Source organism: Stegostoma tigrinum, chromosome 47 (assembly GCF_030684315.1).
Source record: "Stegostoma tigrinum isolate sSteTig4 chromosome 47, sSteTig4.hap1, whole genome shotgun sequence".
NCBI lineage: Eukaryota > Metazoa > Chordata > Chondrichthyes > Orectolobiformes > Stegostomatidae > Stegostoma > Stegostoma tigrinum.
In genome coordinates, this window is record NC_081400.1 from 5,926,703 (window position 1) to 5,954,091 (window position 27,389).

General features: G+C 53.3%; 1 protein-coding gene across 1 annotated transcript in view; it reads right to left on the reverse strand.

Annotated features, from left to right (window-relative positions):
* dcst2 (DC-STAMP domain containing 2) overlaps positions 1–27,389 on the reverse strand; it is a 44,499-nt gene that overhangs the window by 7,681 nt on the left and 9,429 nt on the right. Inside the window, exons 5-12 of the mRNA XM_059642981.1 lie at positions 25,821–25,886; positions 24,592–24,805; positions 23,965–24,122; positions 14,605–14,769; positions 11,606–11,773; positions 9,946–10,046; positions 5,245–5,375; positions 748–875 (exon numbers count right to left, since the gene is read on the reverse strand). Coding sequence (XP_059498964.1) covers positions 748–875; positions 5,245–5,375; positions 9,946–10,046; positions 11,606–11,773; positions 14,605–14,769; positions 23,965–24,122; positions 24,592–24,805; positions 25,821–25,886 — 1,131 coding nt within the window. The remainder of the gene's footprint in view (positions 1–747; positions 876–5,244; positions 5,376–9,945; positions 10,047–11,605; positions 11,774–14,604; positions 14,770–23,964; positions 24,123–24,591; positions 24,806–25,820; positions 25,887–27,389) is intronic.

Consider the following 27,389-nt stretch of genomic DNA (forward strand, 5'->3'; position numbering starts at 1 on the left):
AGAGGAGATTCACTTGGTTGAATCCTGGAGTTGAGAGGGTTGGCTTACGAGGAGAGACTGATTGGACTGAGACTATACTCATTAGACTTTAGATGAATGAGGGTGGATCTTACAGAAACATGTAAAATTACAAAGGAAATAGATAAGATAGAAGCTGGGAGGTTATTTTCACCGGTGGGTGAGACTAGAACTAGGGATTACAGCCTAAACACAAGTAGATTTGTCAATTCAAAGGGTTGCGAATCTATAGAATTCCCTGCCCAGTGACACCACCTGGTTGAATGTTTTTAAGGCAAGGATTTTTGAACAGCAAAGGAATTAAGGGTTATGGTGAGCGGGCACATAGGTGGAGCTGAGTCCAAGAGAAAGATCAGCCATGATTGTATTGAATGATGGAGCTGGCTTGAAGGGGCCAGATGGGTTACTCCTGCTCCTGGTTTTTATGTTCTTATGGGCCCAGCAGCGATCCTTGTGGCCCACTGCTGGTCACAGGCCACCAATCTGAAAAACAAACCCCCACCCACCCTCTGTCTTCTACTGTCAGGCCAGATGGGAAAGTTTGAAACGGAGGACAGATACATATTTCCTGGGATTAAGGGGAACCACGTTGGGGTTACCATGCAGATCAGCCATGAGATGCTTGAACATTTCAGAAGGGTTGAGTGGCCTCCTGTTCTAACCCTCTTACCCACCCCCCCAAACCATGTCCATTGTCCACAGAAACTCAACCGATAAATGCATCCCTACCTTTGCAGCTGGGAGTGATGCAGGGTACAAAGTTCTCGTAGTCCTCATCTTCGGCAATGCGACCACAGGCCATGCAATATTTCTGAGATACTCCAGCAAATGCAGCGATCCAAGCAAAGACCTTGTACCTGGGAAATTCATGCACAGGACTGGAGGTCACAAGCCAGTCTATCTGACAGAATGAACTGTAGACACTCTATGACTCAACACCATCAGATGAGCAGAATAGATGCAGTTTAAGACAGGGATGTGTGAACATAGAACAGTACAGGCCCTTTGGCCCATGATGTTGTGCCGAACTTTTACCCTATTTGAGTGGCACGGTGGCTCAGTGGTTAGCACTGCAGCCTCACAGCGCCAGGGACCTGGGTTCAATTCCCGCCTCGGGCTCTGTCTGTGTGGAGTTTGCACATTCTCCCTGTGTCTGTGTGGGTTTTCTCCAGGTGCTCTGGTTTCCTTCCACAGTCCAAAGATGTGCGGGTTAGGTGGATTGGCCATGCTAAATTGCCCGTAGTGTTCAGGGGTGTGTGGGTTATTTTTGGATGAATCTGGGTGGGATGCTTCAACGGGCAGTGTGGAATTGTTGGGCCAAAGGGCCTGTTTCCACACTGGAGGGAATCTATTCTACCCTACCTTATACTATCATCCATATGCCTATCTAATAGCTGCTTAAATTCCCCTCACTACCCTCTCCGGTAATGCACTCCACATCCCGACCACTCTCTGAATAAAGAACCTATCTCTGACGTCTCCCCTATATCTACCTCCACTCACTTTAAAACTAAGCCCCCTTGTAATAGCTACCCCCACCCTAGGAGAAAGTCTCTGGCTGTCCACTCTACCACTGATTATTTTGTACACCTCTATCAAGTCACCTCTCATCCTTGGTTGTTCTAAAGAGAAAAGCCCTAGCCCTCTCAGCCTTTCCTCGTAAGACCTTCCGTCCATTCCAGGCAACATCCTGCTAAATCTCCGCACCTTTTCCAATTCTTCCGCATCTTTCCTGATGTGAACTGATGCATTTCGGCAGAAAGGAGGTAAGGGAAGTTGTGAAGTCATGTTGAGGTTATACAGGAAATTGGTGAAGCCTCTCCTGGAATACTGTTTCCAGTTCTGGTCACCCAGTCATAGGAAGGATAGTATTAAGTTAGGAGAGCATTCAGAAGAGATTTACCAGGATGTTGCCAGGTACAGAAGGTTTGAGTTATAAAGAAAGACTGGGACTCTTTTCCTTGGAGCATAGGAGGTTGAGGGGTGACCTTATCGAAGTTTATAAAATCATGAGGGGTATAGATTAATGGTAGGTGTCTCTTCCATAGGACAGGAAATTTCAAAACTAGGGGGCACATTTTTAAGGTGAGAGGAGAGAGATTTAAAAAAAGACGTGGGGAGTGGATTTTTTACACACAGGATGGTTTGCGGGTGCACTGAACTTCCTGAGTAAGTGGTGGATGTGGGTACAATTAAAACGTTTAAAAGATTTTTGGATAAGGACATGAATTGGAAAGGTTTGGAGGAATACAGGCCAGGAGCAAGCAGGCTGGACGAGTTTAGTTAGGGATAATGGGAACTGCAGATGCTGGAGAATCCAAGATAATAAAACGTGAGGCTGGATGAACACAGCAGGCCCAGCAGCATCTCAGGAGCACAAAAGCTGACGTTTCGGGCCTAGACCCTTCATCAGAGAGGGGGATGGGGTGAGGGTTCTGGAATAAATAGGGAGAGAGGGGGAGGCAGACCGAAGATGGAGAGAAAAGAAGATAGGTGGAGAGGAGAGTATAGGTGGGGAGGTAGGGAGGGGATAGGTCAGTCCAGGGGAGACGGACAGGTCAAGGAGGTGGGATGAGGTTAGTAGGTAGGAGATGGAGGTGCGGCTTGGGGTGGGAGGAAGGGATGGGTGAGGGGAAGAACAGGTTAGGGAGGCAGAGACAGGCTGGGCTGGTTTTGGGATGCAGTGGGTGGAGGGGAAGAGCTGGGCTGGTTGTGTGGTGCAGTGGGGGGAGGGGACGAACTGGGCTGGTTTAGGGATGCGGTGGGGGAAGGGGAGATTTTGAAGCTTGTGAAGTCCACATTGATACCATTAGGCTGCAGGGTTCCCAAGCGGAATATGAGCTGCTGTTCCTGCAACCTTCGGGTGGCATCATTGTGGCAGTGCAGGAGGCCCATGATGGACATGTCATCTAAAGAATGGGAGGGGGAGTGGAAATGGTTGGCGACTGGGAGGTGCAGTTGTTTATTGCGAACCGAGCGGAGGTGTTCTGCAAAGCGGTCCCCAAGCCTCCGCTTGGTTTCCCCAATGTAGAGGAAGCCACACCGGGTACAGTGGATGCAGTTAGGGAGTATGGTCAGAATGGACTGGTTGGATCATAGGGTCTGTTTCCACGCTGTGTAAAACAGTTGTGAAGAATGAACAGTGGTGCAGGGAGGATTCAGTGAATCTTTTTGTTTAAGTAATATTGCAACTGCCTTTCTTTTAATAATCTCTTCTCTCAGCCTGTTCAGAGACACAGCTCTGGAGCAAGTGGGACTTGAACCTGCGCCTCTTGGGGGGTAGGAATAGGGACACTACCAGTGTGCTACAATAGGGCCCTTCAAGTGCATTGATATTTTAAGAGTGAGAGAACGCGGTAAACCAGGCGACTACATAAACTGACTGTGCAAGATGTTATGATGCACACTACCTTAAACCCTCCATAACCCTGACTTTCTCTTCAAAACTAACTTCTTTGGATGCCACTCTGTAAATTTTTAAAAAATTATCCTGGGATGCAATGGGCTAGCGTTAATTATCCAATGCTAATTGCTTCCGGATCTTGAACCACTGCAATACTGTCGCTTTGCTTTGGAAACATCTTAGCTGTTGATAAAGCCGAGTGGTTTCTGAGGGCCATTTCAGCAGGCAGTTAATTGGTTTGATTTTTCTTTGCCGCTTGTACCTAGGCACAGTGAAAAGATTTATTTTGCAAGCAGGACGGGCAGGTCATAGCAAACAAGGACCCACAGATCGTAGAGATAGTAGGAACTCCCGATGCTGGAGTCAGGGATAACACAGTGCGGAGCTGGAGGAACACAGCAGGCCAGATTGTGTCAGAGGAAGCGGGAAAGCTGACGTTCCGGGTCGGTAGATGCACCTGTACTTGTCGGAATTTGGAAGATTGAGGGGGGGATCTCACAGAAACATAAAATCCTGATGGGGCTGCACAGGCTAGATGTGGGAAGAATGTTCCTGATGTCGGGGAAGTCCAACACTAGGGGGGGTCACAGTCTAAGAATGAAGGGGTAAGCCATTCAGGATTGAGAAGAGGAAGAATTTCTTCACTCGAAGAGCTGTGAACCTGTGGGATTCTCTCCCACAGGTAGTCATTGGGGCCAGTTTGTTAGATATAACGAAGAGGGAGCTCGATGTAACCCTTGCGGCTAAAGATATCAAGGGGTATGGAGAGAAAGCAGGAGTGGGATACTGAGGTTGCATGATCAGCTGTGATCGGGGTGAATGGTAACACAGGCTAGAAGGGCCAAATGGCCTACTTCTGCACCTGTTTACTATCTTGATAGAATTTTACCACCCACTGCTCCATCGTGGTATTTATATCCCATACCAGCTTGCCCCAGCCCCCTCTGCATCTCACACATCACTCCGCATCAACGTCTTCATCTCAGAACAAAGCACACAGTTTCATTTCTCATATCGAATCAGGTTGAAATTGCATCAATTCTCAGGTAACAATCAGAGTGACTATAAACCTCTCACCTCTCCTGAATTGTCAAGAACTTTGCCTCAATTTTACTTTTGGAAAAAATTAGTATGTGTGGCTTCTCTCATTGATGTAGGTGCCGTGGTCGGGCAACCCATAAAACTTGCTGATTTTTTTTGTGTGTAGAGGAGCAGTGACAATAAATTTCTGTTCCGTTCTATTGTATTTGGTTCTCTCTGATGTTTTAAGAAGGATATGGTGGTACAATCATAAAACATTCCAGGAGAAAGCGCCAGACCTCAGAGGTTAGAAGGATCAGAAGGGGCAGAAGAAAATGGGACGCACCTCCAAAATCGAAATGTGAGGGGTGGGATCTTGTCGAGGTATCCAAATTTTGGAGTCTGGGAGGGAAAATGGGATAATCACTCCTGCGGGGAGAGGAGGGGAGAGAATGGGGGTCTCGCTCCCACGGGGAGTGGGAGAGGGAAATGGGGGACTCGTTCCCGCGGGGCGTTAGGGGGCGTGGGCAGAGAGTGGGGGACTCGCTCCTGCAGGGAGTAAGGGGGGGAAGAGAATTGGGGGCTCACACCCACGGTGAGTTGTGGGGGTGGAGGATGGGGCACGTGCTCTCGCAGAGAGTGATGGGGTGGGGGGTGGATAATAGAGTTGATGGTAAAGTGGTGGCAGTGGGGGAGAAGAAGAAATGGCCTGGGGTGTGCTGATGTCGGGTAGATGCACCCGTACTGAAGAGAGGGGCTGAATGTCCTGAGTCTGAGGACAATCCGAACGGGGTGAATCTTACCTTGCTGCCAGGACGAGGAGGAAGCTAGTGTGCCCTGCGTCGGTGGAATTTTTCTGGACTGCCTGGAAGAGAGCCTTCAGCAGGGATGTGCGTTTGGAGGTGATCTGGTTATAAAGGTAGCAGATCCGTTCCTGACAACAGCAAAGACACAACAGGGTCAAGTGTGAGGAAAATCAGTCACCCAGCTTCCTGTCGGAGGGTCAGCGCTGAGGGAGCGGGCACTGTCGGAGGGTCAGCGCTGAGGGAGCGGGCACTGTCGGAGGGTCAGCGCTGAGGGAGCGGGCGCTGTCGGAGGGTCAGCGCTGAGGGAACGGGCGCTGTCGGAGGGTCAGCGCTGAGGGAGCGGGCGCTGTCGGAGGGTCAGCGCTGAGGGAGCGGGCGCTGTCGGAGGGTCAGTGCTGAGGGAGCGGGCGCTGTCGGAGGGTCAGGGCTGAGGGAGCGGGCGCTGTCGGAGGGTCAGCGCTGAGGGAGTGGGCGCTGTCGGAGGGTCAGTGCTGAGGGAGCGGGCGCTGTCGGAGGGTCAGGGCTGAGGGAGCGGGCGCTGTCAGAGGGTCAGCGCTGAGGGAGCGGGCACTGTCGGAGGGTCAGCGCTGAGGGAGTGGGCACTGTCGGAGGGCCAGTGCTGAGGGAGCGGGCGCTGTCGGAGGGTCAGCGCTGAGGGAGCGGGCACTGTCAGAGGGTCAGTGCTGAGGGAGTGGGCACTGTCGGAGGGTCAGTGCTGAGGGAGGGGGCACTGTCGGAGGGTCAGCGCTGAGGGAGCGGGCACTGTCAGAGGGACAGGGCTGAGGGAGTGGGCACTGTCAGAGGGTCAGGGCTGAGGGAGTGAGCACTGTCAGAGGGTCAGTGCTGAGGGAGCGGGCACTGTCAGAGGGTCAGGGCTGAGGGAGTGGGCACTGTCAGAGGGTCAGGGCTGAGGGAGTGGGCACTGTCGGAGGGTCAGTGCTGAGGGAGCGGGCACTGTCAGAGGGTCAGGGCTGAGGAAGCGGGCACTGTCAGAGGGTCAGCGCTGAGGGATCGGGCACTGTCGGAGCGTCAGCGCTGAGGGAACGGGCACTGTCGGAGGGTCAGCGCTGAGGGAGCGGGCACTGTCGGAGGGTCAGCGCTGAGGGAGCGGGCACTGTCGGAGGGTCAGCGCTGAGGGAGTGGGCACTGTCGGAGGGTCAGCGCTGAGGGAGTGGGCGCTGTCGGAGGGCCAGCGCTGAGGGAGCGGGCGCTGTCGGAGGGTCAGCGCTGAGGGAGCGGGCACTGTCGGAGGGTCAGTGCTGAGGGAGCGGGCACTGTCGGAGGGTCAGTGCTGAGGGAGCGGGCGCTGTCGGAGGGTCAGGGCTGAGGGAGCGGGCGCTGTCGGAGGGTCAGTGCTGAGGAAGCGGGCGCTGTCGGAGGGTCAGCGCTGAGGGAGGGGGCACTGTCGGAGGGTCAGTGCTGAGGGAGCGGGCGCTGTCGGAGGGTCAGCGCTGAGGGAGCGGGCGCTGTCGGAGGGTCAGGGCTGTGGGAGCGGGCGCTGTCGGAGGGTCAGCGCTGAGGGAGCGGGCGCTGTCGGAGGGTCAGTGCTGAGGGAGCGGGCGCTGTCGGAGGGTCAGGGCTGAGGGAGCGGGCGCTGTCAGAGGGTCAGCGCTGAGGGAGCGGGCACTGTCAGAGGGACAGGGCTGAGGGAGCGGGCACTGTCAGAGGAACAGGGCTGAGGGAATGGGCACTGTCGGAGGGTCAGTGCTGAGGGAGCGGGCACTGTCAGAGGGACAGGGCTGAGGGAGCGGGCACTGTCAGAGGGACAGGGCTGAGGGAGTGGGCACTGTCAGAGGGTCAGGGCTGAGGGAGTGAGCACTGTCGGAGGGTCAGTGCTGAGGGAGCGGGCACTGTCAGAGGGTCAGGGCTGAGGGAGTGGGCACTGTCAGAGGGTCAGGGCTGAGGGAGTGGGCACTGTCGGAGGGTCACTGCTGAGGGAGCGGGCACTGTCAGAGGTTCAGGGCTGAGGAAGCGGGCACTGTCAGAGGGTCAGGGCTGAGGGAGTGGGCACTGTCGGAGGGTCAGCGCTGAGGGAACGGGCACTGTCGGAGGGTCAGCGCTGAGGGAACGGGCACTGTCGGAGCGTCAGCGCTGAGGGAACGGGCACTGTCGGAGGGTCAGCGCTGAGGGAGCGGGCACTGTCGGAGGGTCAGTGCTGAGGGAGCGGGCACTGTCGGAGGGTCAGTGCTGAGGGAGTGGGCACTGTCGGAGGGCCAGTGCTGAGGGAGCGGGCGCTGTCGGAGGGTCAGCGCTGAGGGAGCGGGCACTGTCAGAGGGTCAGTGCTGAGGGAGTGGGCACTGTCGGAGGGTCAGTGCTGAGGGAGGGGGCACTGTCGGAGGGTCAGTGCTGAGGGAGCGGGCGCTGTCGGAGGGTCAGTGCTGAGGGAGTGGGCACTGTCAGAGGGCCAGGGCTGAGGGAGTGGGCACTGTCAGAGGGTCAGGGCTGAGGGAGTGGGCACTGTCGGAGGGACAGCGCTGAGGGAGCGGGCACTGTCGGAGGGTCAGTGCTGAGGAAGCGGGCACTGTCGGAGGGACAGCGCTGAGGAAGCGGGCACTGTCGGAGGGTCAGTGCTGAGGAAGCGGGCACTGTCGGAGGGTCAGGGCTGAGGGAGTGGTCACTGTCGGAGGGTCAGGGCTGAGGGAATGGGCACTGACGGAGGGTCAGCGCTGAGGAAGCGGGCACTGTCAGAGGGTCAGGGCTGAGGGAGCGGGCACTGTCGGAGGGTCAGTGCTGAGGGAGCGGGCACTGTCAGAGGGTCAGGGCTGAGGGAGTGGGCACTGTCGGAGGGTCAGGGCTGAGGGAATGGGCACTGACGGAGGGTCAGCGCTGAGGAAGCGGGCACTGTCAGAGGGTCAGGGCTGAGGGAGCGGGCACTGTCAGAGGGACAGCGCTGAGAAAGCGGGCTCTGTCGGAGGGTCAGTGCTGAGGGAACGGGCACTGTCGGAGGGTCAGCGCTGAGGGAGTGGGCACTGTCGGAGGATCAGGGCTGAGGGAATGGGCACTGACGGAGGGTCAGCGCTGAGGAAGCAGGCACTGTTGGAGTGTCAGCACTGACTAAGCGGGCACTGTCAGAGGGACACCGCCGAGAAAGCGGGCACTGTCGGAGGGTCAGCGCTGAGGGAGTGGGAACTGTCAGAGGGTCAGTGCTGAGGGAGCAGGCACTGTCAGAGGGTCGGCACTGAGGGAGGGGTCAGTGCTGAGGGAGTGAGCGCTGTCGGAGGGTCAGCGCTGAGGGAATCCGCACTGTCGGAGGGCCAGCGCTGAGAAAGCGGGCACTGTCAGAGGGTCAGTGCTGAGGGAGTGGGCGCTGTCAGTGGGTCAGCGCTGACGGAGCGAGCACTGTCAGAGGGTCAGTGCTGAGGGAGTGGGCGCTGTCAGAGGGTCAGCGCTGACAGAGTGGGCTCTGTCGGAGGGTCAGTGCTGAGGGAGTGGGCACTGTCGGAGGGTCAGCGCTGAGGCAGCGGGCACTGCCGGAGGGTCAGCGCAGAGAAATCGGGCACTGTCGGAGGGTCAGTGCTGAGGGAGCTGGCACTGTGGGAGGGCGAGCACTGAGGGAGTGGGCACGGTTGGAGGGTCAGCGCTGAGGGAGCGGGCACTGTTGGAGGGTCAGTGCTGAGGGAGTGGGCGCTGTCAGAGGGTCAGCGCTGATGGAGTGGGCTCTGTTGGAGGGTCAGTGCTGAGGGAGCTGGCACTGTGGGAGGGTCAGCACTGAGGGAGTGGGCACGGTCGGAGGGTCAGCGCTGAGGGAGCAGGCACTGTCAGAGGGACAGCGCCGAGAAAGCGGGCACTGTCAGAGGGTCAGCGCTGAGAAAGCCGGCACTGTTGGAGGGCCAGCGCTGAGGGAGCGGGCACTGTCGGAGGGTCAGTGCTGAGGGAGTGGGCACTGTCAGAGGGCCAGTGCTGAGAAAGCGGGCACTGTCAGAGGGTCAGCACTGAGGGAGCGACGCACTGTCGGAGGGTCGGCACTGAGGGAGCGGGCGCTGTCAAACGGTCAGTGCTGAGGGAGTGAGCGCTGTCGGAGGGTCAGCGCTGAGGGAATCGGCACTGTCGGAGGGCCAGCGCTGAGAAAGCGGGCACTGTCAGAGGGTCAGTGCTGAGGGAGCAGGCACTGTCGGAGGGCCAGCGCTGAGAAAGCGGGCACTGTCAGAGGGTCAGTGCTGAGGGAGCAGGCACTGTCGGCGGGTCGGCACTGAGGGAGCGGGCGCTGTCGGAGGGTCAGCGCTGAGGGAGTGAGCGCTGTCGGAGGGTCACGCTGAGGGAATTGGCACTGTCAGAGGGTCAGCACTGAGAAAGCGGGCACTGTCGGAGGGCCAGCGCTGAGGGAGCAGGCACTGTTGGAAGGTCAGTGCTGAGGGAGTGGACGCTGTTGGAGGGTCAGTGCTGAGGGAGCGGGCACTGTCGGAGGGTCAGCGCTGATGGAGTGGGAACTGTCGGAGGGTCAGTGCTAAGGGAGTGGGTGCTGTCAGAGGGTCAGCACTGACGGACCGGGCTCTGTTGGAGGGTCAGTGCTGAGAGAGTGGGCACTGTCGGAGGGTTAGTGCTGAGAGAGTGGGCATTGTCGGAGGGTCAGTGCTGAGGGAGTGGGCACTGTCAGAGCTGCCTTTGTTCAGTCTAAAACATTGTGGCATGCATCCTGCCTGCCCTTCAGGTGAATGTAAGAGGTTAATGATCTGTAATGAATGAAGGGTGAGTAGTACCCGCTCTCTGGATGGGTAGTAGACAGAGCAGATGTATCTCCGCAATCTGGATATGTAACATCCGAATAAAACAATGAAGAATGTAATTCCATATAAAACTCCTGCAAAGCAAATAGACAAATGAACTTAATGATGCAATGCTCTTCTGGTTTGTTTTATAACATTTATTATGCACAGTCTGCATTTAGCCTCCTGGTTCATTATATAGTCGGTCAGCACATGTACCTTTTGGAGAAACTGGATTTGATATCTTGTGAGACAGCCTGGCATCAGGAGTTGTTGGGTTATGGAAAAAAAATACTGCCTAGCAACAGCTTCTGAATTTGCTTCGAATTGCAGTTTGACACAGACCTGAGGAGACAGTTGTACTCAGAACTGCAAAAAGCATGCTAGTGAGACAGATCTTTCCTCTGTCTCTCTCTCTCTCCCTCTGTGAGTGGGAGAAGATGTTTGACTTTTGGCAGTTTGAATTCTTTAGATAAGGTCAATGTGTATTATAGAGACAGAGTCAATGTGTATGGAAAAGAGTGTATTATAGAGAAATGTTCAGTATATGTTACGGTCAGTGTGAATTTCCAGGACAAAGCAGCCGCTTGATTGGCCCCACATCCACAAGCATCCATTCCCTCCCCCACCGATGCTCAGTAGCAGCAGTGTGTACCATCTACAAGGTGCCCTGCAGAAATTCACCAAAGATCCTCGACAGCACCTTCCAAACCCATACCCACTTCCATGTAGAAGATCAATGGCAGCAGATACATGGGAACACCACCCCCTCCAAGTCATTCACTTGGAAATGTATCACCGTTCCTTCACTGTTGCTGGGTCAAAATCCTGTAATTCCCTCCCTAATAGCATCGTGGGTCAACCCTATAGCAGGAGGAGTTCAGCAGTTCAAGAAGGCAGCTCCCCACCACCTTCTCAAGGGGCAACTAGGGATGGGCGAAGAATGCTGGCCGGCGCGACACCCACATCCCACAGAAACAAATGGAAAAACATCATTATAAAGATGGAGTCATAGCGTCACACAGCACAGAAACAGACCCTTCGGTCCAACCAGTCTGTGCTGACCATAACCCCAAATTAAACTAGTCCCACCTGCCTGCTCCTGGCCCATATCCCTCCAAATCTTTCCCATTCATGTACTTATCCCAAAGTCTTTTAAATGTTGTAACTGTACCCACATCCATCACTTCCTCAGGATGCTCATTCCACAGGTGAACCACCATCTGTGTAAAAAACTTGCCCCTCATTTCCTTTTTAAAAATCTTTCTCCTCTCACCTTAAAGTGTGCTGACCCCCAGTCTTGAAATCCCCCACCCTAGGAAAAAGACACTTCCCATTAACTCTGTTTATACCCCTGGTGGATTTATAAACTTCTATAAACTTCTTGGGGTCACCTACACTCCAGTGGTAAAAAACCCAGTCTTTCTTTATTACTCAAACCTCCCATACCTGACAACATCCTGGTAAATCTCTCCAGCTCAATAATATCCTTCCTTCAAATGTCTGGGTGACCAGTGATTGAGAAATGTTCAGTGTATGGTTTAGTCAGTGTGAGCTAGATGGGCACGGTAAGAGTCTATTATATTTACGGTCAGTGGAATTTGTACAGATGCAGTTCATGTGTGCTATACAGAGAGATTTGCAGCAATCTCACCGATTAGTGAGTAGATTTTGTAGTTTGGAGGTGAGGGGATTATCGCACACCTCTTGGAGACCACGGTAATGTTCCCACTTTGTACCACATCAAACGCTGCCACCATGTTGCGGTAAATATCTGAGGCATATCCAGTGCCGTTGATGGAGATTCCCAGGATCACCGGAGCTGTGGGATATATTGGACATGGTTAGTGATGCCCAGCCTGCTCAGGGCTAGCACAACGTGTGGCTGAGGACTGAGACAACTCGGGAGCTTGTGTTTTAAGTTAGAGCCTTGGAAAAGTAACAGCACAAGAAGAGGCCATTGCATTGGTGGCTTCTGAAGGAACTAGCCACCCATTCTACTCCCACTTGTACCATTAGCAGCTTAAACCCCCTCAGGTTCCATGTTTCCACCTCAAACACCAAGCAGGGGTGGCATAGTGGTTGGCACTGCGGTCTTACTGTGTCAGGGACCCGGGTTTGATCCCACACTCGGGCGTCTGTCTGTGTGGAGTTTGCACATTCTCCCCACGTCTGCGTGGGTTTGTTCTGGGTGCTCCGGTTTCCTCCCACAGTCCAAAGGTGTCCGGGTTAGGTTGGATTGGCCGTGCTAAATTGTCCCATAGTGCCCAGGGATGTGCGGGTTAGGGTGGATTGGCTGTGCTAAATTGTCCCGTAGTGCCCAGGGATGTGCGGGTTAGGGTGGATTGGCCGTGCTAAATTGCCCCATAGTGCCCAGGGATGTGCGGGTTAGGGTGGATTGGCCGTGCTAAATTGTCCCGTAGTACCCAGGGATGTGCGGGTTAGGGTGGGTTGGCCGTGCTAAATTGTTCCATAGTGCCCAGGGATGTGCGGGTTAGGGTGGGTTGGCCGTGCTAAATTGTCCCATAGTGCCCAGGGATGTGCGGGTTAGAGTGGAATTGGCCGTGCTAAATTGTCCCGTAGTACCCAGGGATGTGCGGGTTAGGGTGGATTGGCCGTGCTAAATTGTCCCGTAGTACCCAGGGATGTGCGGGTTAGGGTGGGTTGGCCGTGTTAAATTGTTCCATAGTGCCCAGGGATGTGCGGGTTAGGGTGGGTTGGCCGTGCTAAATTGTCCCATAGTGCCCAGGGATGTGCGGGTTAGGGTGGAATTGGCCGTGCTAAATTGTCCCGTAGTACCCAGGGATGTGCGGGTTAGGGTGGATTGGCCGTGCTAAATTGTCCCATAGTGCCCAGGGATGTGCGGGTTAGGGTGGATTGGCCGAGCTAATTTGTCCCATAGTGCCCAGGGATGTGCAGGTTAGGGTGGATTGGCCATGCTAAATTGTCCCGTAGTTCCCAGGGATGTGCGGGTTACAGTGGATTAGCCGCGCTGAATTGCCCCATAGTGCTCAGGGATGTGCGGGTTCGGGTGGATTGGACGTGCTAAATTGTCCCGTAGTGCCCAGGGATGTGCTGGTTAGGGTGGGTTAGCCATGGTGAGGTGTTATGAGGATGGGTTAGATGCCCTTTGGAGGGTCGGCACAGACTCAATGGGCTGAGTGGCCTCTTTGTGCACCGTAGGGATTCTAGGAATTCCAAACTGCCTCTGGGAGTGGAAGATTTTACTGGTGCCTTGTGTAAGTCTTTATTCATCACCCTAAGGTCTGTGCCCACTTCACTGTCATTGACCTCACCACTGCAGGGGGAGGGATCTTCCTCAACTACTCTGTCCAGGACTCCTTGTCGATTTGCCGAACTTGTTTAAGTCAGCCCTCATCCTGGGCCTTTCCAATCTATCCTTGTCACTGCTATTCCCAAGACCAGTCAACCCTTGTGGTTAACCTCCTCTCCCCCTCTGGAGTGACTCTATTATCTCCAAAACATGCTGGCGTTGCACACACAGCTCCAGGTGCGGGTTACCCTGCTTTTAAATCTGCTTCAAACTTTTGACCTGAAAGACAGATCCGAGGTGAGACACTCAAAGCTAGGATCTGATTGAGGATTTTAAAGGGAATTGGCAGGGTAGACAGGGAGATGTTTCCACTTCTTGAGTCACACAGCACAGAAACAGACCCTTCAGTCCGACTCGTCCATGCTGATCTAAATTACTCTGGTCCCATTTGCCACCATTTGGTCCCCTATCCCTCCAAATGCTTCCTATCCATGTCCCCATCCCGATGCCATCTAAATGCTGTAACTGTACCAGCCTCCACCACTTCCTCTGGCAGCTCGATCCACACACGCACCACCCTCTGTGTGAAAAAGTTACCCCTCAGGTCCCTTTCCCCTCTCATCTTAAACCTGAGCCCCTCTAGTTTTGGGCTCCCCCTACCCCTGGGGGTAAAAGACCTTGTCTATCCCCCCTATCCATGCCCCTCATGGCTATGATGAGTCCACCAATATAAAGCAATAAATCCAACTGGGAATTCAGGAGAAATGATTTCCCCCCTTGACAACAGGGAAAATGGGGGACTTGTTCCCACTGGGAGTGGGAGGTGGGGGGGCAGCGGGGTTGAATGGGGATTTCATCCCACGGGGAGTGGGGGGGGAGAATGGGGGACTTGCTCCCGCGGGGAGTGGGGAGGGAGAATGGGGGATTCGCTCCCGCGGGGAGTGGGGAGGGAGAATGGGGGACTCACTCCTACGGGAAGTGGGGGTGGGGGTGAATGGGGGACTCACTCCTGCAGGGAATGGGGGGGGGGAGAATGGGGACTCGCTCCTGCAGGGAGTGAGGAGGGAGAATGGGGGATTCGTTCCTGCAGGGAGTGGGTGGGGGTGGGAGAATGGGGTCTTGTTCCCACGGGGAGAGGACAGTGCGCTGGAGCTGAGCAGCAAGCCTGAGAGAGGGATATTTGCCAGTGGAACAGGGTGGTGTGTAAAAGCTGCAAGCTGCTGACATATTAGCCGAGCTGAAGGACGGGGAGGGTGTTGGGGGCTGGAATTCTAGCCTGAGGAAGATCAGAGTCCTGACAGGCAATAGATACAGTCTGCCCAGGAAAGTAAACCAGCAGTCATCACGAAATAAGAAAGGAGGGGAGGCTGGGGACTCACATCTTGCGACAATCTCCACTTGCAGATGGTAACTGACCATATCGAGGATACAGAAGATAGTGTAATCCAGTAGGATGATGATCACGACGGATACAGACTGCCTCAGCACCGTGGTGAAGCCCACAATATATTTCTGCTTCTCCGACACCGTCATGTAGTAGGACCCTGTTGAAATAAAGAGGTGTGTGTTCCAGCCTCGGTCAGACAACTGAAGACTTGCGAGCAGAATTAAGGCCATTCAACCCATTGAGCCTGTTTGCCATTCATCAGAGTCATGCAGCACAGAAACAGCCCCTTCGGCCCAACCTGTCCATGCTGACCATGGAGTCACACAGGATACAAACAGACCCTTCAGTCCAACTTGCCCATTGTTGATCATGTTCCCAAAACAATCCGGTCCCATGTGCCAACGTTTGGCCCCCTATCCCTCTAACCCCTTCCTATCCATGTCCCCATCCCGATCCCTTTTAAAAGTTGTAACTGTACCAGCCCCCACCCACTTCCTCTGGAGCTCATTCCACATACGCACCACCCTCTGTGTGAAAAAGTTACCCCTCAGGTCCCTTTTAAATGTTTCCCCTCTCACCTTAAACAAATGGTTTGGGACATCCCTACGCCTGGGGCAAAAGACTGTGTCTATCCCCCCTACCCATGCCCTTCATGGTTTTATAAACCTCTAAAAGGTCCCCCCCTCAGCCTCCGACGCTCCGGGGAATACAGCCCCAGCCTCTCCCTGTAGCCCAAACCCTTCGACATCCCTGTAAATCTTTTCTGACCCTTTCACAACATCCTTCCTGTAGCAGGGAGACCGGGATTGAACGCAGTATTCCCAAAGCGGCCCTAACCAATGTCCTGTACAGCCCCAACATGACCCTCCCAACTCTCTCTACTCAACGCACTGACCCATAAAGGTAAGCGTACCAAACACCTTCCTCACTGCCCTGTCTACCTGCAACTCCACTTTCAGGGAGCTATGTACCTGCCCCCCCCAGGGTCTGTAATGACATCTTCTGGGGCAATGGTGACTTTCACTCATGACACAGACATTGGCCATTCAACCCATCGTGTCCACACCAGCTCTTTTCCCCAGTACCAATCTCCTGCCTTTTCTCCATCTCTCTTCAAACCAAATAACCATCCAATGCCCTTGTCCAATGCCCTCAAATGAACCTGCCTCCCCACCCACACACCCCATTTCCAGGCAGTGCGTTCCAGACCATAACTCCACTCTGGGTGAGAAAGGTTTTCCTCACATCACCTTCGCTTCCTTTGTGCATCGCTTGAAATCTATGCGCCCCCCCCCCACCCTTTGTTCTTGTCCCTTTTCATGAGCTTCTAGGCCACTCATGAATTGGAAACCCCATCCCCCCCACAAACAGCCCATCAGACATTTGGACAGGGGCGTGAGTAGGAAGACTACAGAGGGATTTGGGCCAAACGCAGGCAAATGGGGACTTGTCCATTTCAGGAAACCGGGTCAGCGTGAATGAGTTGGACCGAAGGGCCTGTTGCCGAGCTCTACGTACTTGATGACTCTACTCTTGTCCCAGCCGCCCATGCCCATGATTTTGAAAAGGTCCATTAGATCTGCCCCTCTCTCAGCCTTCCCTTCTTCCCAGGGAGAACAGTCCCAACTACTTCAACCTCTCATCACCACTGAAATTCCTCATCCCTGGAACCAGTCTTGTAAATCAGTTCTGCACCCTCTCTCTGATCTGTTCATGACTTTCCCATAATATGGCACCCCTGATACTCCAGCTGACCAGAAACTCAACTGGAGTCACCACATTAACAGAGCGGCTACAAGAGCAGGTCAGAAGCTGGGAATACTGCGACAAGTAACTTATCTCTTGACCAATCAAAGCCTGTCCACCATCAACAAGGTACAAGTCAGGAGTGTGATGGAGTACTCCCCACTTGCCTGGATGGGTGCACACCCAACAACACTCAAGAAGCTCTACACCATCCAGAACAAAGCAGCTGCTTGATTGGCACCACATCCACAAACATCCACTCCCTCCATCCCCGACGCCCAGTAGCAGCAGTGTGTACTATCTACAAGATGCCCTGCAGAAACTCACCAAAGATCCTCAGGCAGCACCTTCCAAACCCATGGCCACTTCCATCCAGAAGGACAAGGGTAGCAGATGCATGGGAACACCACCCCCTGCAAGTTCCCCTCCGTGTCGCTTACCAAACTGACTTGGAAATATATTGCCGTTCCTTCACTGTCACTGGGTCAAAATCCTGGAATTCCCTCCCTAATGGCATTGTGGGTCAACCCACAGCAGGAGAAATGCAACGGTTCAAGAAGGCAGCTCACCCCCACCTTGTCAAGGTGGGAGGGGGGGGCAACAAGGAATGCTGAGCCCAGCTAGCAACGCCCACATCCCGCAAATGAATGCAAAAAAAGTTGGGGTCTGGTAAGTGCCTTGTACAAGTTCGACGTTACCCCCTTATTCTTGCACTCTGTGCCCCTAAGCAAACTCAATACATTAATTTACAATAGATTTTCAATCTCCTTACTTGGGAAAGGATGTGCTGGCACTGGAGAGGGTGCAGAGGAGGCAATCTAGGTTAATTCCTGGAAAGTTGAGAGGGTTGACTTGTGAGGAGAGATTGAGTCAACTGAGACTGTACTCATTGGAATGTAAAAGAATGAGGTGCGATCTTATGGAAATGTATGAAATTACAAAGACCAGTAAGTCTCATGTCTGTTGTCTGCAAGGTGTTAGAAAGGATTCTGAGGGATAGGATTTATGACCATCTGGAAGAGCATGGCTTGATCAAATGCAGTCAACATGGCTTTGTGAGGGGCAGGTCATGCCTCACAAACCTTATCGAGTTCTTTGACGATGTGACTAGAAAAGTTGATGAGGGTCGAGCTGTGGATGTGGTGTATATGGGCTTCAGTAAGGCATTTGATAAGGTTCCCCATGGTAGGCTCATTCAGAAGGTCAGGAGGAATGGGATACAGGGGAACTTAGCTGTCTGGATACAGAATTGGTTGGCCAACAGAAGGCAGCGAGTGGTAGTAGAAGGAAAATATTCTGCCTGGAAGTCAGTGGTGAGTGGGGTTCCACAGGGCTCTGTCCTTGGGCCTCTACTGTTTGTAATTTTCATTAATGACTTGGATGAGGGGATTGAAGGATGGGTCAGCAAGTTTGCAGACGACACAAAGGTCGGAGGTGTCGTCGACAGTATAGAAGGCTGTTGTAGGCTGTAGTGGGACATTGACGGGATGCAGAGATGGGCTGAGAGGTGGCAGATGGAGTTCAACCTGGATAAATGCGAGGTGATGCATTTTGGAAGGTCGAATTTGAAAGCTGAGTACAGGATTAAGGATAGGATTCTTGGCAGTGTGGAGGAACAGAGGGATCTTGGTGTGCAGATACATAGATCCCCTAAAATGGCCACCCAAGTGTACAGGGTTGTTAAGAAAGCATATGGTGTTTTGGCTTTCATTAACAGGGGCATTGAGTTTAAGAGTCGTGAGATCTTGTTGCAGCTGTATAAAACTTTGGTTAGACCGCACTTGGAATACTGCGTCCAGTTCTGGGCGCCCTATTATAGGAAAGATGTGGATGCTTTGGAGAGGGTTCAGAGGAGGTTTACCAGGATGCTTCCTGGACTGGAAGGCTTATCTTATGAAGAGAGGTTGACTGAGCTCGGACTTTTTTCATTGGAGAAAAGGAGGAGGAGAGGGGACCTAATTAAGGTATACAAGATAATGAGAGGCATAGATAGAGTTGATAGCCAGAGACTATTTCCCAGGGCAGAAATGGCTAGCACGAGGGGTCATAATTTTAAGCTGGTTGGAGGAAAGTATAGAGGGGATGTCAGAGGCAGGTTCTTTACACAGAGAGTTGTGAGAGCATGGAATGCGTTGCCAGCAGCAGTTGTGGAAGCAAGGTCATTGGGGTCATTTAAGAGACTGCTGGACATGCATATGGTCACAGAAATTTGAGGGTGCATACATGAGGATCAATGGTCGGCACAACATCGTGGGCTGAAGGGCCTGTTCTGTGCTGTACTGTTCTATGTTCTATGTTCTAAAGGGAATAGATCAGAGTGAAGCAGGGAGGGTGTTCCTACTGGTGGGTGAGACAAGAATGAGGGGCCACAGCCTCAAAATAAAAGGGGGAGCAAGTTTAGGACTGAGTTGAGGAGGAACATCTTCACCCAAAGGATTGTGATTGTGTGGAATTCCCTGCCGAGTGAGGCTGAGGTTGAGTGTTTTTAAGGCAATGATGGATTTTTGAAGAATAAAGGAATTAAGGGTTACGGTGAGCAGGCAGCGAAGTGGAGCGGAGTCCCGGGAAAAGACCAGCCATGATTTTACTGAATGCTGGGGCAAGCCAGATGGCCCAATTCTGCTCCTGGTTCTGATGTCTTTTTGCCGCTGTGTGGACAGACTTCATTCATGCTGATCCTGGCGTGGTGCCCCAAGCCCTGTGATTAGCCTGAAGGTCACAGGGCACCAGGTACTGAATTCATCCGTCAATGTGAAGAGAAAATGTTCTGAAGTCGCCAGGAGAGGTTTCAGACTGCGCTAATGGGATGGAATTGTGTGAAGAGGAGCAGGTGTGTGTGTGTTATGAGTGTGTAAGTGTGTGAACAGGATGGAATTGCTGAGCAAGTGAGTGAGAGATTTCAGGGAAATGAGGTGTGCAAGGGCTTTCAGAAAGTGCCTGACACAGAACGATGCGGTTACATATCAAGGCAAGGAGAAAACTCCTGTTGTAGAAAACACACACTCACACACACACACACACACACACACCTCCTCCTGTTCACAAACCTACTCACTCATAACACACACACACACCTCCTCCTGTTCACACACCTACTCACTCATAACACAGGCACACCTCCTCCTGTTCACACACCTACTCACATAACACACACACACACCTCCTCCTGTTCACACACCTACTCACTCATAACACACACACACCTCCTCCTGTTCACACACCTACTCACTCATAACAGACACTTCCTCCTGTTCACACACCTACTCACTCATAACACACACCTCCTCCTGTTCACACACCTATTCACTCATAACACACACACACACCTCCTCCTGTTCACACACCTACTCACTCATAACACACACACACCTCCTCCTGTTCACACACCTACTCAATCAAAATGCACACACACCTCCTCCCGTTCACACACCTACTCACTCATGACACACACACACCTCCGCCTCTTCACACACCTACTCATTCATAACACACACCTCGTCCTGTTCACACACCTACTCACTCGTAACACATACACACCTCCTCCTGTTCACACACCTACTCAATCAAAATTCACACACACCTCCTCCTGTTCACACACCTACTCACTCATAACACACACCTCCTTCTGTTCACACACCTACTCACTCATAACACACACACACCTCCTCCTGTTCACACACCTACTCACTCGTAACACATACACACCTCCTCCTGTTCACACACCTACTCATTCATAACACACGCACACCTCCTCCTGTTCACACACCTACTCACTCATAACACACACCTCCACCTGTTCACACACCTACTCATTCATAGCACACACCTCCTCCTGTTCACACAACTACTCACACAAAATGGACACACACCTCCTCCAATTCACACACCTACTCACTCATAACACACACACACACCTCCTCCTGTTCACAAGCCTACTCATTCATAACACACACACACCTCCTCCTGTTCACACACCTACTCACTCCTAACACACACCTCCTCCTGTTCACACATCTGCTCATTCATAACACACACACACACACCTTCTCCTGTTCACACACCTACTCACTCATAACACACACACACACACACACACACACACACAACACACACACACACACACACACACACACCTGCTCCTGTTCACACACCTACTCACTCATAACACAGACACACACACCTCCGCCTGTTCACACACCTACTCACTCATAACACACACACACCTCCTCCTGTTCACACACCTACTCATTCATAACACACACCACCTCCTGTTCACACACCTACTCACTCATAACACACACCTCCTCCTGTTCACACACCTACTCACTCAAAATGGACACATACCTCCTCCTGTTCACACACCTACTCACTCATAACACACACCTCCACCTGTTCACACACCTACTCATTCATAGCACACACCTCCTCCTGTTCACACAACTACTCACACAAAATGGACACACACCTCCTCCTGTTCACACACCTACTCACTCATAACACACACACACACCTCCTCCTGTTCACAAGCCTACTCATTCATAACATACACACACCTCCTCCTGTTCACACACCTACTCACTCCTAACACACACCTCCTCCTGTTCACACATCTGCTCATTCATAACACACACACACACACCTTCTCCTGTTCACACACCTACTCACTCATAACACACACACACACACACACACACACACAAAACACACACACACACACACACACACACACCTGCTCCTGTTCACACACCTACTCACTCATAACACAGACACACACACCTCCGCCTGTTCACACACCTACTCACTCATAACACACACACACCTCCTCCTGTTCACACACCTACTCATTCATAACACACACCACCTCCTGTTCAGACACCTACTCACTCATAACACACACCTCCTCCTGTTCACACACCTACTCACTCAAAATGGACACATACCTCCTCCTGTTCACACACCTACTCACTCATAACACACACACACACACCTCCTCCTGTTCACATGCCTACTCATTCATAACACACACACACCTCCTCCTGTTCACACACCTACTCACTCAAAATGGACACATACCTCCTCCTGTTCACACACCTACTCACTCATAACACGCACACACACCTCCTCCTGTTCACATGCCTACTCATTCATAACACACACACACCTCCTCCTGTTCACACACCTACTCACTCATAACACACACACACCTCCTCCTGTTCACACACCTACTCACTCAAAATGGACACATACCTCCTCCTGTTCACACACCTACTCACTCATAACACATACACACACCTCCTCCTGTTCACACACCTACTCACTCATAACACACACACACCTCCTCCTGTTCTCACACCTACTCAATCATAACACACACACACACACCTCCTCCTGTTCACACACCTACTCACTCAAAATGGACACACACCTCCTCCTGTTTACACACCTATTCACTCATAACACACACACACCTCCTCCTGTTCACACACCTACTCACTCATAACACACGCACACCTCCTCCTGTTCACACACCTACTCACTCATAACACACCTCCTCCTCTTCACACACGTACTCACTCATAACACACACGTCCTCCTGTTCACACACCTACTTATAACACACGCACACCTCCTCCTGTTCACACACCTTCTCACTCATAACACACACCTCCTCCTGTTCACACACCTACTCACTCATAACACACACGCACACCTCCACCTGTTCACACACCTGCTCACTCAAAATGCACACACGTCCTCCTGTTCACACACCTACTCATTCATAACACACCTCCTCCTGTTCACACACCTACTCATTCATAACACACCTCCTCCTGTTCACACACCTACTCATTCATAACACACACCTCCTCCTGTTCACACACCTACTCACTCATAACACACACATACCTCCTCCTGGTCACACACCTACTCACTCATAACACACACACCTCCTCTTGTTCACACACCTAGTCACTCATAACACACACACACCTCCTCCTGTTCACACACCTACTCATTCATAACACACCTCCTCCTGTTCACACACCTACTCACTCATAACACACGCACACCTCCTCCTGTTCACACACCTACTCACTCATAACACACCTCCTCCTCTTCACACACGTACTCACTCATAACACACACGTCCTCCTGTTCACACACCTACTTATAACACACGCACACCTCCTCCTGTTCACACACCTTCTCACTCATAACACACACCTCCTCCTGTTCACACACCTACTCACTCATAACACACACGCACACCTCCACCTGTTCACACACCTGCTCACTCAAAATGCACACACGTCCTCCTGTTCACACACCTACTCATTCATAACACACCTCCTCCTGTTCACACACCTACTCATTCATAACACACCTCCTCCTGTTCACACACCTACTCATTCATAACACACACCTCCTCCTGTTCACACACCTACTCACTCATAACACACACATACCTCCTCCTGGTCACACACCTACTCACTCATAACACACACACCTCCTCTTGTTCACACACCTAGTCACTCATAACACACACACACCTCCTCCTGTTCACACACCTACTCATTCATAACACACCTCCTCCTGTTCACACACCTACTCATTCATAACACACATCTCCTCCTGTTCACACACCTACTCACTCATAACACACACACACCTCCTCCTGTTCACACACTTACTCACTCATAACACACACACACCTCCTCCTGTTCACACACCTACTCACTCATAACACACACGCACACATCTCCTCCTGTTCTCACACCTACTCATTCATAACACAGACACACACCTCCCCCTGTTCACACACCTACTCACTCACAACACACACACCTTCTCCTGTTCACACACCTACTCACTCATAACACACACTTCCTCCTGTTCACACACCTACTCACTCATAACACACACACACCTCCTCCTGTTCACACACCTCCTCACTCATAACACACACCTCCTCCTGTTCACATACTTACTCATAACACACACGCACACACCTCCTCCTGTTCACACACGTACTCATTCATAACACAGACACACACCTCCCCCTGTTCACACACCTACTCACTCACAACACACACACCTCCTCCTGTTCACACACCTACTCACTCATAACACACACACACCTCCTGCTGTTCACACACCTACTCACTCAAAATGCATACACTTTCTCTCACATTCACAGACACACTCTCATACATACACTCCTGCATATACGCACAAACACACACACACAGGCTATCTTTCACACACACACACACACACACACACACACGCCCTCATTCATACTCTCCTGGAAATATGCATGCACACCCCGACACACTCTCTCTATCTCTCACACACACACACACACGCGCGCGCTCACATAGACACGAAACCCTGGTCAGAGTTGAATTAAAGCTTCTCAGTGGTGTAAAATTGCAAGTTAGTGAGGCGAAGGGGGAGCGGGACAGAGAGATTAGTGTGATAGGACGAGGTTGCCTATGGTCAGTCTGTGGTCAGTGGGAATCCCCTGTATCAGTGTGCCAGTACAAACAGTGGGGACTGGGAGCAGATCTCCTGTTGAAGTGTGAGATCCGGGGGCTCTACTCACAGGGCCGGATGTATTTACATGCCTCCTGGAATCTGAGAGGGAGAATAGTACTTTTCCCAGTCTTCGCTCTCATGACGTCGATTTCCAGGAATTGGTTGGTGATGTAGCAATTGTCGTAGTCATCTCGGAACAGGTAATTTTTCCGATACACCAACGCCCTGAGGGCAGAACATCACCACATCAGTTAGATACAGAGTAAAGCTCCCCCCAGTCAAACACTCCCAGGACAGGGACAGCACAGGGTTAGATACAGAGTAAAGCTCCCTCTACACTGTCCCTCCCAATCAAACACTCCCAGGGACAGGGACAGCACAGGGTTAGATACAGAGTAAAGCTCCCTCTACATTGCCCACCACCCCCCCCCCCCCCAGTCAAACACTCCCAGGGACAGGGAAAGCACAGGGTCAGATACAGAGTAAAGCCCCCTCTACACTGTTCCCCCCATCCCAGGGACAGGGACAGCAGTCACTCCCTCGAGGATGGAGGGGAACGCCCAGGGTACTGGGAGGGAGCAGCAACCCCAGTACAGATCAGAAGGGCTGGGTGGCCTGTTCCTGTGCTGTTTTGAGGTCCAGAGGTCCATGATCTGTGTTTCCGAAGATGGATGTGATCCTCATCCTGACTCACTGAATGTACAGGTAGATCATGATGATGGTGGTGCTGTAGCCAAAGAGTCCGATGCTTTCATAGACCCCGCCAACGCGATCTCGGATCTCCTCCATAATGTCCAGGGCTACGTTTGAAAGGCTCTTCGATTGATTAACGTGGAGGTGATAGTGGTGCTGGATGGAAATGTTGAACTCAAATTCTTTTGCCACGTTGTTCAAAGCTTCAGAGATGGCTTTGGGAGAAGTGCATGAACATAATGGTGAGAGTGGTATCACACATAAGGTTCCAGAAAAGGGCCTTGCAGAATGTCGGGTCCTGTGTCGCAGGGTCAGCGCTGAGGGAGCGGGCACTGTCGCAGGGTCAGTGCTGAGGGAGCGGGTGCTGTCGGAGGGTCAGTGCTGAGGGAGCGGGTGCTGTCGGAGGGTCAGTGCTGAGGGAGCGGGCACTGTCGGAGGGTCAGTGCTGAGGGAGCGGGCACTGTCGGAGGGTCAGTGCTGAGGGAGCGAGTGCTGTCGGAGGGTCAGTGCTGAGGGAGCGGGCACTGTCGGAGGGTCAGTGCTGAGGGAGCGGCGCTGTCGGAGGGTCAGTGCTGAGGGAGCGGCGCTGTCGGAGGGTCAGTGCTGAGGGAGCGGGCGCTGTCGGAGGGTCAGCGCTGAGGGAGCAGGCACTGTCGGAGGGTCAGTGCTGAGGGAGCGGGCACTGTCGGAGGGTCAGTGCTGAGGGAGCGGCGCTGTCGGAGGGTCAGTGCTGAGGGAGCGGGCGCTGTCGGAGGGTCAGTGCTGAGGGAGCGGGCGCTGTCGGAGGGTCAGGGCGAGGGAGCGGGCGCTGTCGGAGGGTCAGTGCTGAGGGAGCGGGCACTGTCGGAGGGTCAGTGCTGAGGGAGCGGGCGCTGTCGGGGGGTCAGCGCTGAGGGAGCGGGCACTGTCGGAGGGTCAGTGCTGAGGGAGCGGGCGCTGTCGGGGGGTCAGCGCTGAGGGAGCGGGCGCTGTCGGAGGGTCAGTGCTGAGGGAGCGGGCGCTGTCGGAGGGTCAGTGCTGAGGGAGCGGCGCTGTCGGAGGGTCAGTGCTGAGGGAGCGGGCGCTGTCGGAGGGTCAGTGCTGAGGGAGCGGGCGCTGTCGGAGGGTCAGCGCTGAGGGAGCAGGCACTGTTGGAGGGTCAGTGCTGTGGGAGCGGGCACTATCAGAGGGTCAGCTCTGAGGCAGTGGGCGCTGGAATAGGGGAAGGGAGTGAAACGATGGAGGACTCACGTTCTGCCACCCGCTTGGTGAGCTGGTCCTTGATGTATGATGGGATCAGGCAGAACAACTGGATGACTGTGGAAAGGATGGAGATCTTAGACAGGAAGCAGCATTCCCTCACCCTCAACCTCACTCCCCCACCCCACACCCCTCTGATATGCATCCTCTGCCACACTCACTTGCCCTCCCTACCTCCACAGCCCCTCAACAGCACTTGGACATGTTCCCCAAAACACCTCCCTCCTGCAACAATCTTTCGCCTTGATCACTCCTCTATCAGACCAAGTGCCAACATTCTCCTTTTCCTGTGGGCTCCCTCCTGTCCAAATCTTCCTTCCAATCAATAAACAGGAAGCTGGAAAAGCACAGCAGGTTGGACAACATTCCCAGGAGCAGGAAAGTCAACGTTTCGGGTTGAGACCCTTTATCGGGACTGGGGGAGTGGGATGGGATGGGCCAGGATAGATAGAGGGAGGGAGGGATGTGAGTTGGGCTGAGATGGAGATAGGTGGATGCTGGGCAAGCAGTTTTCGGGGATTCAGTTCAGCAGAAAGGGTGGGGTGGACAGATGAATTGGAAGGTCGACAGTTCGGGGTGACGGGGGTGTTGGTTGGTTGGGGTGGCAGGGGGTGGATTTTAAAGCTGGTGAAGCCAATATTCAGGCTGTGAGCTCCCTAAGGCGAGATAATGAAGCATTTGGCCTTGCTGTGATGGTGAAGGAGACCAAGGATGGGCTTGTCGCCCGGGGGGGGGGGAGTGGGAGGGGGTAGTTAAGGTAACCGGAGGATCGGGTTGGTCGGAGTGTGCAGGGCGCAGATGCTCCCGTACGCCCATCCCCGAACCCGCTTTCGGTCTCCCCGAGAGAGACGGGAACAAGAGGGGACAGGAGGTGAGGTACATGTGAATCTGCGATGTACAGGAGATATGTACCCCTCGCCCAGCCTCACCTCCTGCACCCCCAACTCCCCATTTGTCCCAGTTAGGCCCCCTCTACCTCAGGGTGGCCAAATGCAGGCTGACCCTCCCTCTGCGCCCGCTCCCTCAGCGCCGACCCCCCGACAGTGCCCAGTCCCTCAGCGCTGACCCTCTGACAATGCCGCGCCCCGCACACACCGACCAACCCCACCCACCTTAACGACCCCCTCCCACTCCCCCGGGTGACATGACCATCCTTGGCCTCCTTCACTGTCAGAATGAGGCCAAACGTAAACTGGAGGAACGACACCTCATATCTCACCTTGGGGAGCATACAGCCCGATGCCCTCAATATTGGCTTCACCCCAGCTTCAAAATCCCTCCATCCTCACACCCACCCCGACCTGTCCAGCTTCTGACTCACCTATCCGCTCCACCCTTCTCCCTGACCAGCCTGTCTACCTGTGACACAAACTTCAATGTTAGAGAGCTCTACAGAACCTTTGGTCCGAAATTAATCCAGTCCCATTTGCCAGCATTTGGCCCCCTATCCCTCTAAACCCTTCCTATCCATGTCCCCATCCAGATGCCTTTTAAATGCTGTAACTGTACCAGCCCCCACCCACTTCCTCTGGCAGCTCCTTCCATACACGCACCACCCTC